Raw genomic sequence first — 16,851 nt, forward strand, 5'->3', positions numbered from 1 at the left:
GGGAGGAAACCGGAGCACCCGGAGGAAACCCACACAGACACAGAGAGAACACACCACACTCCTCACAGACAGTCACCAGGAGCAGGAATTGAACCCACAATCTCCAGGTCCCTGGAGCTGTGTGACTGCAACACTACTTGCTGTGCCGCCGTGTGTGTGTGTGTGTGTGTGCGCACGCTTCCAGCCTCACCTTGCATAGCAGCAGGTGGAGGGGGAATTGCAGAAGGGACTGTACATGGCAAGCCGTTGCTGGTGGCTTTGGCACATAGATCCTCCCTGGGTTTGGTGAATGAGCTGTTAATTTGGCTGCACAGTGCATTAATGCTGTCCACTTCCCCTGCCATGGACAGATCCATCTCAGGAACTGGGGGAAAAGACCAATAGACAGGGTCAATTATTAAAGTCACAATCATGAACGGAGGGCATATAAACACTTACAAACTCAAGATTTGTAAAAATATCCTGCTTAAGGTGGAGCCTGTGGCATACTTAGGGGTCACATTCCGGAATGTACATTTTTTTTCAATTGCACTGACCCTCCTGAGGTTGGTTTGAGGAGATTTATGCCATGGTAGCATAAACAACTTGGCATCAGGAATGGAGCCCTGGTGCTTGCAAAAGCCACCTTGGATAAAAATCACTGAAGGTGTTCAAAAATGGGGAGGAGCAGGGAGAGGGAGCAGGGTGGTTTCCTACCCTCCTGCATAGGTTGCATATTGCAGTTTCTGCAGTGCTGAGCTCAGAGTAGAAATGGCAGAGACTATTCTCCCTAATACGGCTCAATGGAGCATCCCTACCATTTTAAAGTTGTTATTTTATGGTAAAACTACTATCTAATGTTTCTTTAATCAATGCTGAATTTGAACCCCATTGGAGTATTAACTGTGCTAAAAACAGCACATTACCCATAATTCTCATATCAGTGTCCTATGTGGCCTGAGGGATTAAGGCTGTAAACAGAGAGAGAGAGTGCTGCATATCTGAACTGTGGAGAGTTTCCCTGGAGAGGATGGGGGAGAGTTTATCTGTGTAATGTACAGAACAGCAGGGAGCAGTAAGACAGCCAACAGGGTCAACTCAACACAGCTGCAGGGTTTCACAGACCATATGTTTGATGAGACCTGTGCATTCAACATTTGTTCTGAAATGAAGGGCCCTGTGCAGAGAGAGTTCAACCTCATTTTGCTAAAATACTAGCTTCTAGTCTTCTGTAAAGAGTTTACACTAGATGTAGGAAGATTTCTGTGAGGATTTGATTGCATTTAGCCATTTAAGAGAGTATTAATTAGGTCAGATAATGTTGGAATTATCCTAAATTTTCCTTAAATCATAGCCCAACACTCAATACAATCTGCATTTTTTTATTAGTTTTTCCTAGTTTTTGTTGAATTTTCTTCCCAACTATTATATGTCTCCAGTTCCACCAGTCATTGAGATTCTCCTGATCACACACAGTCCTACAGGGAGGGTGGAAGCAAACAGTCCCTCAGAGAAATGTGAGGCCAGCCCACCACTTATTTTCAAATAATGCCATTAGCAAATAAACTGCCCAAATCGGTCACATCAGTTGACATACACACATGCTAGCTAGCAGCGTCATCAGAGACAGGGGGTTTTAATCAACCACAGCAAGTAATCTATAGGGGGCTTAGAACAGTCCTAAAAGCATTCTAATGTCTGACCTGGGTTCTTGGTCTGGAAGTCGGTTTTGCGCTGCAGGGTGGAGGGCAGGTCGTTGAGGCGGAGGGACAGTTGTCTTTTGAAGGGTGAGTTCTTCTGGCTGAGGGTTGGGAAGCCCCTGAAGGAGCCCTGTCTCACCAACTGCTCAAGGGGTGCGTGTCTGCGGGGGATAACGTGAGGACCACCTGGTTCAGCTCGCTCCAACTGCGTTGCTGCCCCCTCTGGAGGAGAGGCACTGCCCGCTGGCACGGAGGAGACACCACACTGTTCTGCTGAGGGAACACACCGTGTGTTAACAAGTACTTTTCCTGAGTCAAGTTTTCTGTTAATTCAAGGACCTTTCATATGATGTGGAAACAAGTGGAGATCATTTATGTATCAGGTTCAGTGTGTTAAACCAAGCGCTGCCTGCCTGTGACTCATTTACATCAATATGTATGTACTACTCCTTACTGACCAAACATTATAGGTTTAAAATGAAGACATAAACAAAACTATGTGAAGCTAAATGCAACTTAGATTAATTTAAAGATGATGTGATTGTGTCATGTGACAATTTTTCTAAAATAACAGATTTATACACTGTATTAGTGCAGCATATTAAATGTTTTTACAGCACTAGCTTTGTTAGTGACTTATTTTTCTGCAGTATCAACAGCAGAATCATCCTTCTCACATTTCTACATATTGTTTTCTGTCAACGATATGTTAATCATTTCACGTATTATGTCACTTTTCCACTGCATGGGTCCGGCTCTAATCGACTAGACTCTGCTCGGCTAGGCACGCTTAAAGCTTGTTGCTTTTCCACTGGCTGGGCTCCCTCACAAAATGGACGTTGCAATGTGACATTGCAAAACCCTGTCTCTAACAGGAATCGCTGGTTTTTCAAAGACCACAACAATGGCGCTGTTAGGCGCTGTTTACTCATCAAGTAATCGTGTGTTGTTTTTGTTTTTTGGGCTGAACACGGCTCTGTTCCTCGAGGTAAAGTTATGAGCTGCCGTTGTGTGTCCGATAAAAATAAACGTGAAAGCTGCTGTAATTTAAGAGATTTTACATGCAACGGGTTTGTGCTGGATTTGAATGAGCTCTGCATTTCATGGTGATTGACATGGCTCTGGCCAATCAGTGCTCTGCAGGGTTTAAACGTCACCATTTAGTACCTACTTCGCACGGTTGGAACTCCGGGGGAGCTGGGACTGAAAACTTACTCGGTTCCAGGTACCAGGTACAAGATTTGTCCAGTGGAAAAACCAAAAGAGCCGTGCCGAGTCGAGTAGAGTTGTGTGGGTTCTATGCAGTGGAAAAGAGCCATTAGAACCTCAACCAAGCTTAGAAACTCCACCAATCCCCTTGAGCTGTATTACAGGAACAATACACATTGCGCCACTGTGCCATCCCAATTTATTTCTAAATCTCTACATATGTATTATTAATTTATTCATTGTTTGAAACTGCTTATCCAGTTCAGGGTCACGGTGGCTCTGGAGCCTGCTTGGAATCATTGGGCACAAGTCTTTCGCAGGGTGACACACACTCACACCATGGACACAGTTGAGTAGCCTCCCACCTACCAATGTGGGCTTTTGGACCGTGGGAAGAACCCAGAGCACCTGGAGGAAACCCATGCTGACACAGGGAGAACACACCAAACTCCTCACAGACAGTCACCTGGATCGGGACTTGGAGCTGTGTGTCTGCGACACCCCCCCATATTTGTAGAATTTTCTTTATATAGAAACAAATCCTAGGCCAGAGGTGGCATGCTGGAGTCAGACATGTTTGATAAGTGCTGACCTTTCTTCTTGTCCTGGAGCTGCTTCATGAGCTCCTCCCTGTCGCTCTGTTGAACAGCGGAGGAGATGCGGAAGGAGCCCTCACGAACAAACGAGGTGCGGCTCGCGTCGAAGGAGGCAGTGACACCGCATTCTTTCTCCCTCCTCTGCTTCCTCTCTAAACAGGCAGCAAACGCACAGCCCACAGCATGACTCAGCCTTTCTCCCTGCACACAGTGAACACACAGTGAACAACACACACACACACACACACACACACACATACACATGCACACACACACTGTCACACTTAACAATGACACTCTTTTTTATTTTGAAGTCTATATATTTCAAACAATAAAGAAACAAATACATAATGTATGTACATATAAAGCTGTCTGTATCCAACATGGAAAATTATTCTAAAAAATATTGTTAATGTAAGAAAAAAGGCTCTCCTCTAAAAGTTATATAGAGCAGTTTCTGCAGTGCTGAACATGGAGTAGCAATGACAGAGGCTCTATTTTATTTGTGTGTGTGTGTATATATATATATATATCCATCCATCCATTATCTGTAACCGCTTATCCAATTTAGGGTCGCGGGGGGTCCAGAGCCTGCCTGGAATCTTTGGGCGCAAGGCGGGAATACACCCTGGAGGGGACGCCAGTCCTTCACAGGGCAACACAGACACATTCACTCACACCTACGGACACTTTCGAGTCGCCAATCCACCTGCAACGTGTGTTTTTGGACTGTGGGAGGAAACCGGAGCAGCCAGAGGAAACCCACGCGGACACGTGGAGAACACACCAAACTCCTCACAGACAGTCACCCGGAGCGGGAATCGAACCCACAACCTCCAGGCCCCTGGAGCTGTGTGACTGCGACACTACCTGCTGCGCCACCGTGCCGCCCTATATATATATATATATACATTTTTTTAAACTTAAATAGCATCTTTCTAGACACCCAATGACACTTTACAATCAAGTCTTTATGTGTGCATAGTGCCCGATGCAGTCCTCCAGGTGGACGGTAGTTCCCGGTTGAGAGTACGCTATGTGTGTTTGGCTGCCGCTTCTCACCAGTGTGTGTGTGGATTGAATGTTGAGTGTTGATTGTAAAGCGTCCATGGGTTTCTAGAAAGGCACTATATAAGTGTAACATTAAAAAAAACAATTAAAAATCCTGCTCTATTCTCCCTTTTACAGATCAGTGGAGCATCACAGTGATTTTGAAGCTGTGATTTTAAGATAAGAACACTACTATGTATTGCTTTAAAAGAACAACATACTTTTATACTGATACATACATAACTTTTGACACTACATAATATTCTAAAAAATAGAACAGCATGATATTGTCTGTCATAATGTTTGTCCATTTTCAGCCATACATTAAGTCCATCCTTACTGAAAACATGGTAATAAACAGCCTTGCTGTGGTGTGCTGTACTGCAGAACTAAAAAAATACTAGTCTAAATGCCTGGTACAGCGAATCAGTGCAGCATCTGTACACCAGGGTCAGATACTGTATTTCAGAGGAAAGGCCAAAAAAATGGCATTACATCCAGTGCACTGTACAGACATCTTTAAATTTATGGTGACAACTAAATGGTCACAAAGCTTTAGTTAACTCTAAAATCCTAATGTGTTTGTCCTGCATCTCATGTGCAGATAGCTGGCTCAAGTGCAGATAACCACAGTATTATCCTTATCTTAATCCCACTTCACTAGGAGTGGATGCTGAAGGCCGAGTCCTTACCGAGTCCTTGAGGGCCATGAAGCAGTGACAGATCCAGCGCCGCGTGGTCCCATCCCGGCAGATATAGGAAAAAGCCTTGTCATAGTTCCGATCAGGAGCACAGAAGGACACCTTCTCTATGGTCTGATCGACAATCAGGTCCTTCAAGTCAATAAACACAAAACAAAAATCTACAAGTTATATACTTTATATATTTTTAAAAAAATATAGGCACACTCTTTCAAGTCAAAATCTGTGACCACTTTGGATTTTTAAACAAGGAAATCAAGACTCTGAAACACATAGGAAAATGTCCCGACATTGTTTCTTTCCTGGCAGTACATGTGAAGTATGCTTTGTTCCAATTCGTGCCCTAGTCCCTAAATTGTGCACTTCACAAATTTAAAAAAAATACTATGACATCACAACATCATGCACTACATAAGGTGGAGAAGGATATTTGAGATTCAACCTTAGTGTTTTGATGGTGTAATTGCAAAAGTGTATAAACGCTCAGAATGCCGCAGGGCGCATTCTGAGTAGGCTTCTGACCCACTGCGACCCTAAACTGAATAAGCGGTTACATTCAATGAATGATTTTGTATGATTTCATCTCCATGACTTATATTGTGTTCTGCTATTTTACACACTTCTATAATTAAATTTTATATATATTCATCTCTCCTTCTGAAGAAGAGAATGTAATGTACATTTAAGGACGTTAACATTGTTGTACCTTTAAAGGTACATTTACACTGTTTGTACCTTTAGTGACCAACAATGTACCTCTACAATACTTATTTTGTTTGCTGAGAGTGTAGGAGTATTTTATCTTCTTCAGTTAATAATATTGTGATGTATCGTAGAGGATTGTCTTGCAATAATTTTAAATATCGCTGGATTGCAATATTGTGGGCAACATATTATAGCATATAAAATGCTAAATAAAAATGAATTGTCAGGAAATTCACATACTATTATACTACAAAACTGGTTGAAAGGCATGTTACTAATGCATACACTGAGAAAAGTCAAGGTCATGTCTTCTGGTCAGTGTAGAAATCTAATCCCCATCCCCTCACCCCCCAAAAAAAGCCTTAATCTTCAACGTGTAGCCATTGTGTAACCAGATGCTCTTCACTCGATAATGGGTCACATTTACATGTTAGCAGCCACCAAAGTGGCATAATACATGTGATGGATGGCATAATGGGAAGGAGAAGCTTCCTGATGAAACCAGAGTGAGAGAGTGTGAGAGAGAGAGAGAGAGAGAGAGAGAGAGAGGAAGTTAAGAGGTCCACTCATTGCAACCTCTCAGTGGTCAGCAAGCAGAACTCTGAAAGAACAGACACATCATTGCCTTCAGAAGAAGAAAACAGAGGAGAAAAGGAAATGGTGGAGTGGGTGCGGTGGTTTGGAGGGTGGGAAGGGGGGTAGCTGCTGACTCACGTCATACTTCTCAGAAACCAGTGATTGGGGCTGGGCTTTTTAATGTCAGACCAGGACCCTGAATGTGTTTGACTACAATTACAGCTCTGGAGCCAGATGGACAGAGGAGACAGGGATTAGGTCCCTGTGCTGATTCATAGGGAAGCTGAGGGATTACCAGAAAGGCAGGCAGAAAAGGAGGGAGGGAGGGAGGAAGAGGAGAAGAAAAGGAGGGAGTGAACATCCAGTTGTGCAAAGGAAGTGTTTACAGGAACATAAAAAAGGGCCTTTTAACAAGCTGGGTATTAATGTTAATTCACGGTACTTCAGCTACTTTAAGGTGCACCTATTATGGAAATATTTAAATTATTTGATTATTTAAATCAAATAATTATTTAATTATTTAAAATATTTGTTGACGAGCAATTTTTAACAATAAAAACAAAAAGTTCAAATTCTTGAAGACAATAATTACAACACAATGTACTGTTTTTTAACAAATAAATGAAAAGGAAAATGTGAAAAAGCCATGTTTCCCGATTTATAAACAGGAAATCACAGGGAACTAAAAACCCTCTGTCTGTTGTGGTCAGGGCTACGTGAGCGGCCAGGCGGAACAGTAAAGAAGAATTAACTCCTAAAGAATCAATTCTTTGAGCGTCTGACCAATGATTCATAGAGTTGAAACTCAGTCCCTTAATGTCAATGTTAAATAATTGCAAAATATATATGAAGGTTAAAAGCAGCCATAATCCTTCTATGATTTTGGATGTTGGGATATTTTATAACAAAATATAAGTTATTGTTTTGAAAACTTTTAGAAAATCATTACTAACATAAGGCTTTTTTAATATTAAATAGACTAAAACTAGACAAATGTTTTCAGTTTTCGGCAACTAAAACTAACAATAGTTAAACTAGACTAAACTGGGAGTAAAACAAATAGACATTTTAGTCAAAAGACTAAGACTAAAACTAAATCAAAATCAAGTTACAAATTAACACTACTTCACAGAAGAGCCTATAATGAAAGTAGCTAAACATAACCCTAAAGACACCATGCTCACTGGTAAGTCTTGTCTAGAGGGGCAGAAGGCTTTAGTTCTGGACCTATGAAGCAGTGGAACTAGGTTTTTTGTTTTGATGATGGTCTGTCTGAGATAAACTGATGTTTTTTGATCCAAAACTAATATTCCAACATCAGAACATTACTTCACTAAACACTACAATATCCACAAAGAAATTTAAGGCTAAAGGTTTTAAATCTTGACTAAAGCTTCTCAGAGGAGTAGAAGCTGCTAGAGCTGCAAAAACAGAGGATGAAAAGTGTTCACAAAGATTTTGGCCATGTCAGATACTGTGATTTCTGTGCAGATTTGCATCACAGAGTTGATCTTGATGCACCAGAACAATGATCACTGACAATAAATTGGCATGACATTGTGGTAATTTTTTTTTTTAGTATGCTAACACTAGAAATTGTAGCACTAAATAAGTGTCAAACAATGTACATGTGTGTGTGTGTGTGTGTGTGTGTGTGTGTGCAAGAAACTCTTAGCCTAAACTTCACCTCATCAATGAGTGCCCTCAGTGGAAACCTCAGTGGCTGAACATAAAGTGGAGTCAGTAATGTGACCAAGACTTTGGGGACTGGCCAGTTCCTCATGCTGAGCTTTTTCTTCAGATGCTTTCTGTCCTACTCTCTCTCTCTCTCTCTCTCTCTCTCTCTCTCTCTCTCTCTCTCTCTCTCTCTCTCTCTCTCTCTCTCTTTCTCTCTTTCTCTCTCTCTCTCTTTCTGTCTCTCTGAGGCCTTTCTGTAAGCTAAGGCTAACACTTGTCTTGGGACGGTAAGTAAGAGCTTTTCAAGTTACTGCTTTTCCAACTCTATGTTACTATATTCTGTATGTGCTGGTTCTGTTCCAGGCTTACCTTGGTTTTGTCGTCCACCACTCTTAGGCCATCGGCAGAGACCCAGAGGACGGCTTTGACCGTTTTCTTTCCACTCTGTGGTAAAACAAAATATACAGATTTACATTAGAACCTTACTCCCTATAATGTTTTAAAAGATCCCCTTTTATTTTAATGTTTACAGAAATTATAATTTGTTTGCACATCCTGATGATTCTGGGTAGTCTCCGCACCCAGCATGAAAGGAACAAGGTGCCACATGCTTCCCAGTCACTTACGCACATCTGTGGATAAATTCACATAGCCAATACACCTATGGACTGTGAGAGAAAACCCATGCACACACAGGGAGAACACACCAAAGTACTCACAGACAGTGACTCAAGGTGGCCACTGCATCCAATACCCCCTCAGTCTTAGATTTGCTGGGTGACACTCAGGAAAACACAGATTTAAAGGAACACTAGGCAAGATCTGGTATTTTTGCTCCTGGGCTTCCCCTACAGCTGCAAAGTTTTTTTAAATCAAGGTATCACTTTTTAAATCAAGGTAGATGAGGAAGTGGTCCCCTACCCTCCTCCAAATGTTACATAATGCAATTTTCTGCAGTCCTGAGCACAGAGTAGCAACAAAAGAGGCTCTGTTCTCTATATTACTGGTCAGTGAAGCAATACAATGATTTTGAAGCTGTAATTTGAAGTTAAAATACTAGTGAATGTTACTTTAAAGGTTTCTGTACTATAACAACCCTCTTAACCACTTCTCCACTTCAGGGTGTGGAGCCTACCCGGAATCACTGGGTGCAGGGCAGGAACACATGCTGTAGGGGGCATCAGCTGTGTGACAGTGACACAATATGCTATGCCATAGGTAGGTGGGATGGATGGATGGATGGATAGATAGATAGATAGATAGATAGATAGATAGATAGATAGATAGATAGAATGGAGGCTATTTTTGCAGTGTTTTTGGTCATCTGACTCCAGTCTGCAGTTTCTATGTATCGCAGGTGCTGAGCCATGCTAATGTGATGAGAACGTAGAAAGAAAAGAAAACATTAAGGCCTGTTTGGGGAAGTCACAGCTCTGCCTTGAAGCAGGAGAGTGAACGAGAGAGAGAAGAGAGAGGGTGCAAGATGGAGAAATAGAATGTAAATAAGGAGGAGCAATCCTTGAGGACACAGATAGAGCAGAAAGACCTGGAGGAATTTCATCAACTTTTAAAATGGGGCCCAGAAGCCGTGCTCCAAATCTGCTAAGACAGCAGGAGAAGAAATGCAATTACAATGCGGAAGATAGCGAAGTCTACAGAGAGCCAGAGAGAAGTAGAGGGACAGAAGAATTGAAAGAAAGGAAGAAATGGGGGCAAGCTTTAAGGGAGAAGGTATGGCTGGAAACAGCTAGAGAGCTCTGCTAGGAGACAGAAGACAAGAGAACTAGGGGATGGAAGACACCACAAAGGAGACCACACACTCAGCCCAGCAGACTACACTGAGGGTTGTCCTGCAGAGCCCACACCAATCAATAACAACGGGACTGTCTCTGACTGCATAAAATACATAAAATATATTGGATGTGACATACACACCGCACAATCACTAGATTTGAAACACACACCTTGTATACAGACTCGAACTAAACTGTTGAAAAGACCACCCTATTGGTTTTAGTGGGCTGCCTAATCAGAAAACAAGGGATACAATAAGCAAATGCAAAGAATAAGAGAATAGAGAAGAAAGAGAACTAAGCAAAAATTGCTAAAAACACAGCTTCTGCTTCTCCCTCCTGGACTCATGCTGAAAAGATCCATGGCTCACTCTCAGGGTTGTTGTCTATTGTTGTCTATTGTCTATTGTTGTCACAGTTCTATTGTGTTTGATCCCAGCAGTATTTTGACAAAAGCATGTCACAAACATTTCATTAAGACCCCAAAGAACTGTGTTTACTTGTAGAAAAGGGTATATGCCCCCTATTGGTGTAGTGGATTGTTGCTACTCTCCATGCTGGAAATCAAAACCTACCATTCCATGTGGAGGGCAGAGGTGTTATCCACAATGCTAACCAATAACACTTAACTCACTAGACTCACAAAAATAAAATTAATTTGTTTTCATACTTGGGACACCAAAAACAGCACTTTGTGAAAAATGTGTTTGTTTGCTTTCCTCAAGGTGTAGGTTTCAAACAAATTAAGTGAAATTTTCACCGTAATTTTAGTTGCCTTTTGTTCAGTCTCACCAGTAAGTCATTTAGGGGTCATTTGAGGGTTTTTTTTTTTTGTTTAAATTGTGTTTATTGCAGTCAGTTAAAGGAACACCAGGTAGTGTTCTGTATTGTTGCTCCTGGGCTTACTCGACAGTTGCAGAGTTAAATTTATTTTTACAGCCCTACTCTGAAATTAAGGGGTGTGAGAGGTTTTTTTTTTTTTGGTGGAGGGGTCCTACCCTCCTCCAAAAGTTACCTCTGCTGTACTGTGTATGGAGAAGGAACGGCAGAGGCACTGTTTTCCTTATTACAGGTCAGTGAATTATTTTAAAGTTGTAATTTTAAGATAGAAATACTACCTTTTGTTCCTTTAATATACGCTTGAAGCACGTTTTAAATAAGTGTGATACCAACACACTTTAAAAGCTGCGTTAAATGCAGTCAGGTGTATTGTAAGTCCCTGTGAAATCCAGAATCCAGTCCACACTTTCACTCTTTTCAACCAGGGTGTTAAAGCTTTAGGGGTTAAAAGAGAAGCCAGACTGATTAACTGAGCTGATGAGAGCCGTAGAAAGCGAACAATGAGCCCTGATTCTGACCCTGCAACTGCCGCCCCACTGTGACCGCCCTCCTGCTGCTCAGGGAGCAGAAGCACCTTTGACTTGAATGTTTGACCGAAGGCCATTTGAGGGATTCTCAGCTGTGTGCTGTGTTTACCTTTACCCTTCTCTCTTCAAGCTTTTTCCCTCGCCATGTTTTCCTATTAAAAGCTGCACTCCAGCTCTAGCTATGTAAGCACCAGCTGGAAAATGGATGACCTTGAGGACCTACTGTATTTATTTCACTACATTTAGCTTATTGAGTTTATTCAATGAACAGTTCAGTCTGAACATTGTGGGTTTTGAATCAGGACACGTGGACAGGACTAAGTTTTCTGAAACGGGGAGATATTGGCCTAATGTGAGAAAAAGGGACTAGACAGGAGTACTCACCACTTTCAGTTTCTTTACTGCCTCCTCACAAACATGCATCCCTCTGGACTCCTCCACCTCAACCAAGCCCAAATACTGTAGGAGGGAGTGAGAGAGAGAGAGAGAGAGAGAGAGAGAGAGAGAGAGAGAGAGAGAGAGAGAGAGAGAGACTTAGTTAATATGTTTAAGGCACACCCATTATGGTATAATCACCATAGTACAGAATAAATCAAAAATGTCCACTCTTGGGCAGTTGCACAGCAGGAGCTTAAAGGAACAATTTTTTTTCTTTTTGCTCCTCAGGCTCTCTCTACTGTAATGTGTTTTTGCTGCACCTACCCTCCCCCAAAAGTTGAATAGTGCAGTTTCTGCAGTGCTGAGCCTAAAGTAGTAATGACAGAGGCTCTGTCCTCCCTATTACAGGTCAGTGGAGCATTCCAATCATATTAAAACTGTAAGTCTAAGGATTAAATTATTATATAATATTATATAATCCTTTATCCTTAGACGTCACAGATCTCACCAGCATGATTAGGCCATTTTTCAAAATGAAGTCATGCTTCTAAGGAGTGCAAAAGAGAGAGACAACTGAGAAAAACGATATGAAACTTGGGCATGGTAAACATCGTTTACTGTGGAATATAACTTTAGCAAAATCAGAAGTATTCAAAAATGGCCAAAGACCAGCCAGAGACAAGTATTGACTAGAGGCGTATACAGCCCCATGCACTTAGTTGGACCACAGTGATACTATTCTTTGAAGTGATGAAGCTTCATCCTTGGGATGAGCTGCAGTGGCATGAGTGACTGTGTGGTGCTGAATGCTCATGTTCCATCTAATGTAAAGCCTTCTCAGAAGATTAGAAGCTATTACTATTGTAAAAAGTAATGTTGGAGGTGCAGGCGACCACAAACTTTAGGCCACAGACTGTATTTACCAATAATGACTGAATGCAATAAAAAAAAAAAGCTGACCACAACCACAAAACGTACAAAATGATGCAGTAATCATGCTCCACAGCCTTCAGATGGAAACATCATGTTCCATTCAAACTGGTCTTGGCTGCGGTGTGATTCAATTCCAGCAGCTCTGACATTTTTTATTAGATTATAGAGCAGTGAGAAGAGGGACCAATAGAAGATTACGTCTTGCTTTCTCAGAGATTCTGTGAGCCTCAGACTAATGTTGAGAATGAGGTTGAATTTAATTACGTGAACATTTTGCAAGGAGACTTTCACGTCTTTTAATGATACAACGACTTGGCTTCACTTACAGAGACACAGCTTTTGTCCTTTGTTTTTAAGCATGTATGAGATGACAATCTTAAACACCACCTCCAGTGAAAATCAATGGTTTTTCAATGTGGTGTGGTGTTTATACGCTAGAAGATGCATCATGAGTGAAATAAGTACTCAAGTCCATGGCTGAGCACTGGTGCTTTGATACTACAGTGCTCCAAAAACATTCACAAACAGGCAAATTCCAGCAGCCCATGTTTGTTGCAGCATAAAACCTAGGACCAATCCCCATCAAGTTGTTGAGTGGGATTTTCAAGCTGCAAGCAAGAAGCGGAGGCATGGGTGGAGACAGAGATGGGGCTAATTGCTTACTGAATGTAGGCAAAGGTGTAGAGTTACTTCTTAACCAATGGTACATTGTTTTTTTCCCCTCTTGGAAACAACTAATGATAACTATATTTATTCCTCCAGTATTTTCCTTCACAAATTCTCATAATAAAAATAGTTTTTACCATTTATGTATTGTATTATTACTTTTAATGTTTTTTCACATTTGATGTGTGTATGTATTAGCTGTAAACAAAAATTTGAACATTCTTCTTCTCTTTTTTTTCTTTTTCTTCTCTTTTCGCAGTCTCTGTCGCAGTTACACAGCTCCAGGGACCTGGAGGTTGTGGGTTCGAGTCCCGCTCAGGGTGGCTGTCTGTGAGGAGTTAGGTGTGTTCTCCCTGTGTCCGCATAGGTTTCCTCCGGGTGCTCCGATTTCCTCCCACGGTCCAAAAACACATGTTGGTAGGTGGATTGGTGACTCAAAAGTGTTCATAGGTGTGAGTGAATGTGAGCGTGTGTGTGAGACGCCGTGTGAATGACTCTTGCCCACTCCAGGGTGTGTTCCAATGATTCTGGGTGGGCTCCTGATCCACTGCAACCCTGAACTGGATAAGCAGTTACAGAAAATGAATACATAAAAACACACCAAAAATAAAGTTATTTAAAATGTACAGTCTCTGTTCACAGTCTCTAACATAAAATTACCATCTTTAATTTGTCAAAACCAAAGCTCAAATGTACTGTTGGATACAAAGAGAACAAATCAATTCACAGGCTTTTGCAGCGATTTTTCTTTCACTCACCACCATCATGTCAGTGTCACTGTAGCACTGACAATGATCCACAACCCAAATTATACCTGCTCTGTGATGGTCCTGTGGGGGTCCTGACTAGAGATACATGAGTATAGATACTGGTATCAGGTATTTGACCGATACAGTGTTCATTTACTCATACTTGTAATCGCAAACGAATCCCAAGCAAAGCGGACTGCAGGGAGAACCCGTCTTGACTGTCCTCGAACAAGGTGGGTTATTCTTTACTCAAAGTGTATTTTCCTCCTGAACAGAACAGCAGACAGAGACGCTCTTCCCAAAGATGCAAAACCCTGTGCAAATGCATGTCAAGAGCTTGTTGCATTTTATGCTACTAATTTATAGGTAGAAGCTTTATTGATCCCAGAGGGAAATTGTAAATATTGTTGGTGTAATGTGGGAAAATACTAAATAAAAGATGGACAGTCCCAGAAATTTACAATAAAGTTTGAATTAAACAAAAATATTTTTTTATAACTACATTATTACACAATGCTGCTGATTGCTTAATTCTAAGCAAAATCGGTAAGTACAAAAATACACGTACTTGTACCCATACTCGTTTGGAAAAAAAGTGATATTTATGCATCCCTAGTCATGAACACTGAAGAACATGGTGAACGTGGGGAGATATAGACAAACAGTGCTCATGTGTGGTCAGTGGAATGGACAGTGAGTGTAGAAACAAAGAGGTGGTCATAATGTTAAGGTTGGTCGGTGTATGTGCGTGTGAAAAACAGTTTATAATGATGTTAGTCGTGTTTCTTTAGAGTCAATTGCTGGACCACTGTATTACTTATAAAACACCTTTCCTAATGAGAAACACAAGGGGAGGGGCATGCTGACTGGTATGAAGGAGGGGTCAGAAAGAGTGAGGGGAGGAAGAGACATTTCAATTCAACATATTTCAAGACATGGAAGAGAGTGTGAGTGGCTGAAATAAAATGAACTAAAACCATGTCTGCTGGGAACGTGGCTCCTGTCTTCAGCATCCTCCAGCAATACCATATGCTTTTAACCATCCAGCTCTCAAATAATAAAATTTAATCACAATCACACAGTGTGTGTGTTTGCACGTGTCCGTGTGTGTTTTGCTGAAAGCTGGACATGTGGAGATTCTGGCTGTCATCCAACCACTGCTGGATGTTATTGACTTTCAAAGCTTTTACCAGCCAGTCTGCATCTGGCCTTATTTTCAGGGTTCTACCTCATTTGGCCTTGTGGAAGGATCTATTAAACATCCATTCTTTCTCTCTCTCACTCTGCCTTATTTTTCACATGAGTACTCTGTCCATTAAAACACACACAGAAACACACACACACACACACACACACACACATGCACACACGCGCACACACACAGAAACGCACACATTTTCACCCAAAGGGTCTTAAAAGACTTTTTACCAACTAACCACACTTTCTGTCCTCTTCTGAACCCTGTCTCGGAAATGTAGGCATTTGTAAACTTAGTTAAACTAACCCAGAGGATTACAGACGTATCTGAATTTACTCCCACATTACAAGCCATACCCCCATTCACACTAGCAGGTGACAAAGTGACAAGCGTCCAGTCATTTCCTATTAAAAAACGTGATTTGTAGCCTGCGAGTCAGTGGTGATCGACACAGCGACAAGCGACAACTCATGTTGAGATTTTCTCAATTTATGCAAATTAATTATGTCACAATGAAGCATTATTCTAAACCAACGGTTCTCAAACTGTGGTACATAAAGCAGCAAGAGAAGGTACACCAAAAGACCTAGAAGATTTTACTAGTAAATATACAACATGTTACGCATACACCATAGTTGATTACGTCTGAAAGGGAACGGCAGGTGGGGGAACAGTGTTCCTCCGCTTTTTGTCCAGGGAGGGAATGCGAACCCCCAGTTTTTTGAGAAATCCGTGTAAAGAAATCCCAGTTTCAGTTGCTTACTAGACATAAGCAAAGAGACAGACGTGAGCAATTGTGAATCTGAATTTCCTCACAAAAATGGGAGGTGGTTCTGGCCTTGAAGGTGATGCGGAGAGCTGAGGGGACTAAACACTGGTGACATGCTATATAGCTGGAAGCTGGCTAGAATGTTGACTACTTAGACAGCAGCCTTTTAGGCAGAGGTCCATAAAGGCAGCTCACTAGGAATCGAGACACACTCACAGTTGCAGCCAGATTTATGACCTGAGTAATGTGGTCACAGGTGAAGATGGGTTTCAGGTTGAGACTCTTACCCGGACGGGGAAGTTGCATTTGCCCTTCCGCACAGCCTCCTCGTCGGCCTGCCACTGGTGGGGCCGGCTGGCCTCAGGCACGTAGGTGGGCTTCTTCCTGCGCAGACTCTGTCGCAGCTTGTTCATCTCCGCACTCTCGGGCTCCCTGCTGCTGTAGAGAGTTGCAGAAAGTTAGACGGGTCTGAGCAGTAAATAGCTATTCATACATAAATGTGAAGTCATAAGAAAATGTGGTGCGATGCCATGTAGATTCAAAGTCTCAGCCCCATCAAGGCTAATTTGTGGCAAAGAAAATTGTTTCATATATGTGGTGCTACAGAGCCAGTCAAAGGTTTGGACAACCAACTGCTGACACTAACTTGACTAACAATTCCTTAAATCCTTAAATCAATGGTATGAAATATATATATAAATATTGAGTGTATGGAAAGCACATTAATCATAATGGTACTCTATGTTGTTTTAACACTCTGCAGAACACTGCTCTTCAGTCCGAAATCAGCCTTCATTTGGCACTG

General features: G+C 41.7%; 1 protein-coding gene across 1 annotated transcript in view; it reads right to left on the minus strand.

Annotated features, from left to right (window-relative positions):
• The window catches only part of numbl (NUMB like endocytic adaptor protein), a 28,655-nt gene extending 12,178 nt beyond the window's left edge, over positions 1 to 16,477 (minus strand). The window contains exons 1-7 of the mRNA XM_066678038.1: positions 16,334 to 16,477; positions 11,738 to 11,812; positions 8,563 to 8,637; positions 5,227 to 5,367; positions 3,481 to 3,685; positions 1,683 to 1,949; positions 191 to 364 (exon numbers count right to left, since the gene is read on the minus strand). Of these exons, the coding sequence (XP_066534135.1) occupies positions 191 to 364; positions 1,683 to 1,949; positions 3,481 to 3,685; positions 5,227 to 5,367; positions 8,563 to 8,637; positions 11,738 to 11,812; positions 16,334 to 16,459 (1,063 nt within the window). The 5' untranslated portion in view covers positions 16,460 to 16,477. The remainder of the gene's footprint in view (positions 1 to 190; positions 365 to 1,682; positions 1,950 to 3,480; positions 3,686 to 5,226; positions 5,368 to 8,562; positions 8,638 to 11,737; positions 11,813 to 16,333) is intronic.
• Between the last annotated feature and the right edge of the window lie 374 nt (positions 16,478 to 16,851).

The sequence above is a fragment of the Hoplias malabaricus genome, chromosome 1 (assembly GCF_029633855.1).
Source record: "Hoplias malabaricus isolate fHopMal1 chromosome 1, fHopMal1.hap1, whole genome shotgun sequence".
NCBI classification, from domain to species: Eukaryota; Metazoa; Chordata; class Actinopteri; order Characiformes; family Erythrinidae; genus Hoplias; species Hoplias malabaricus.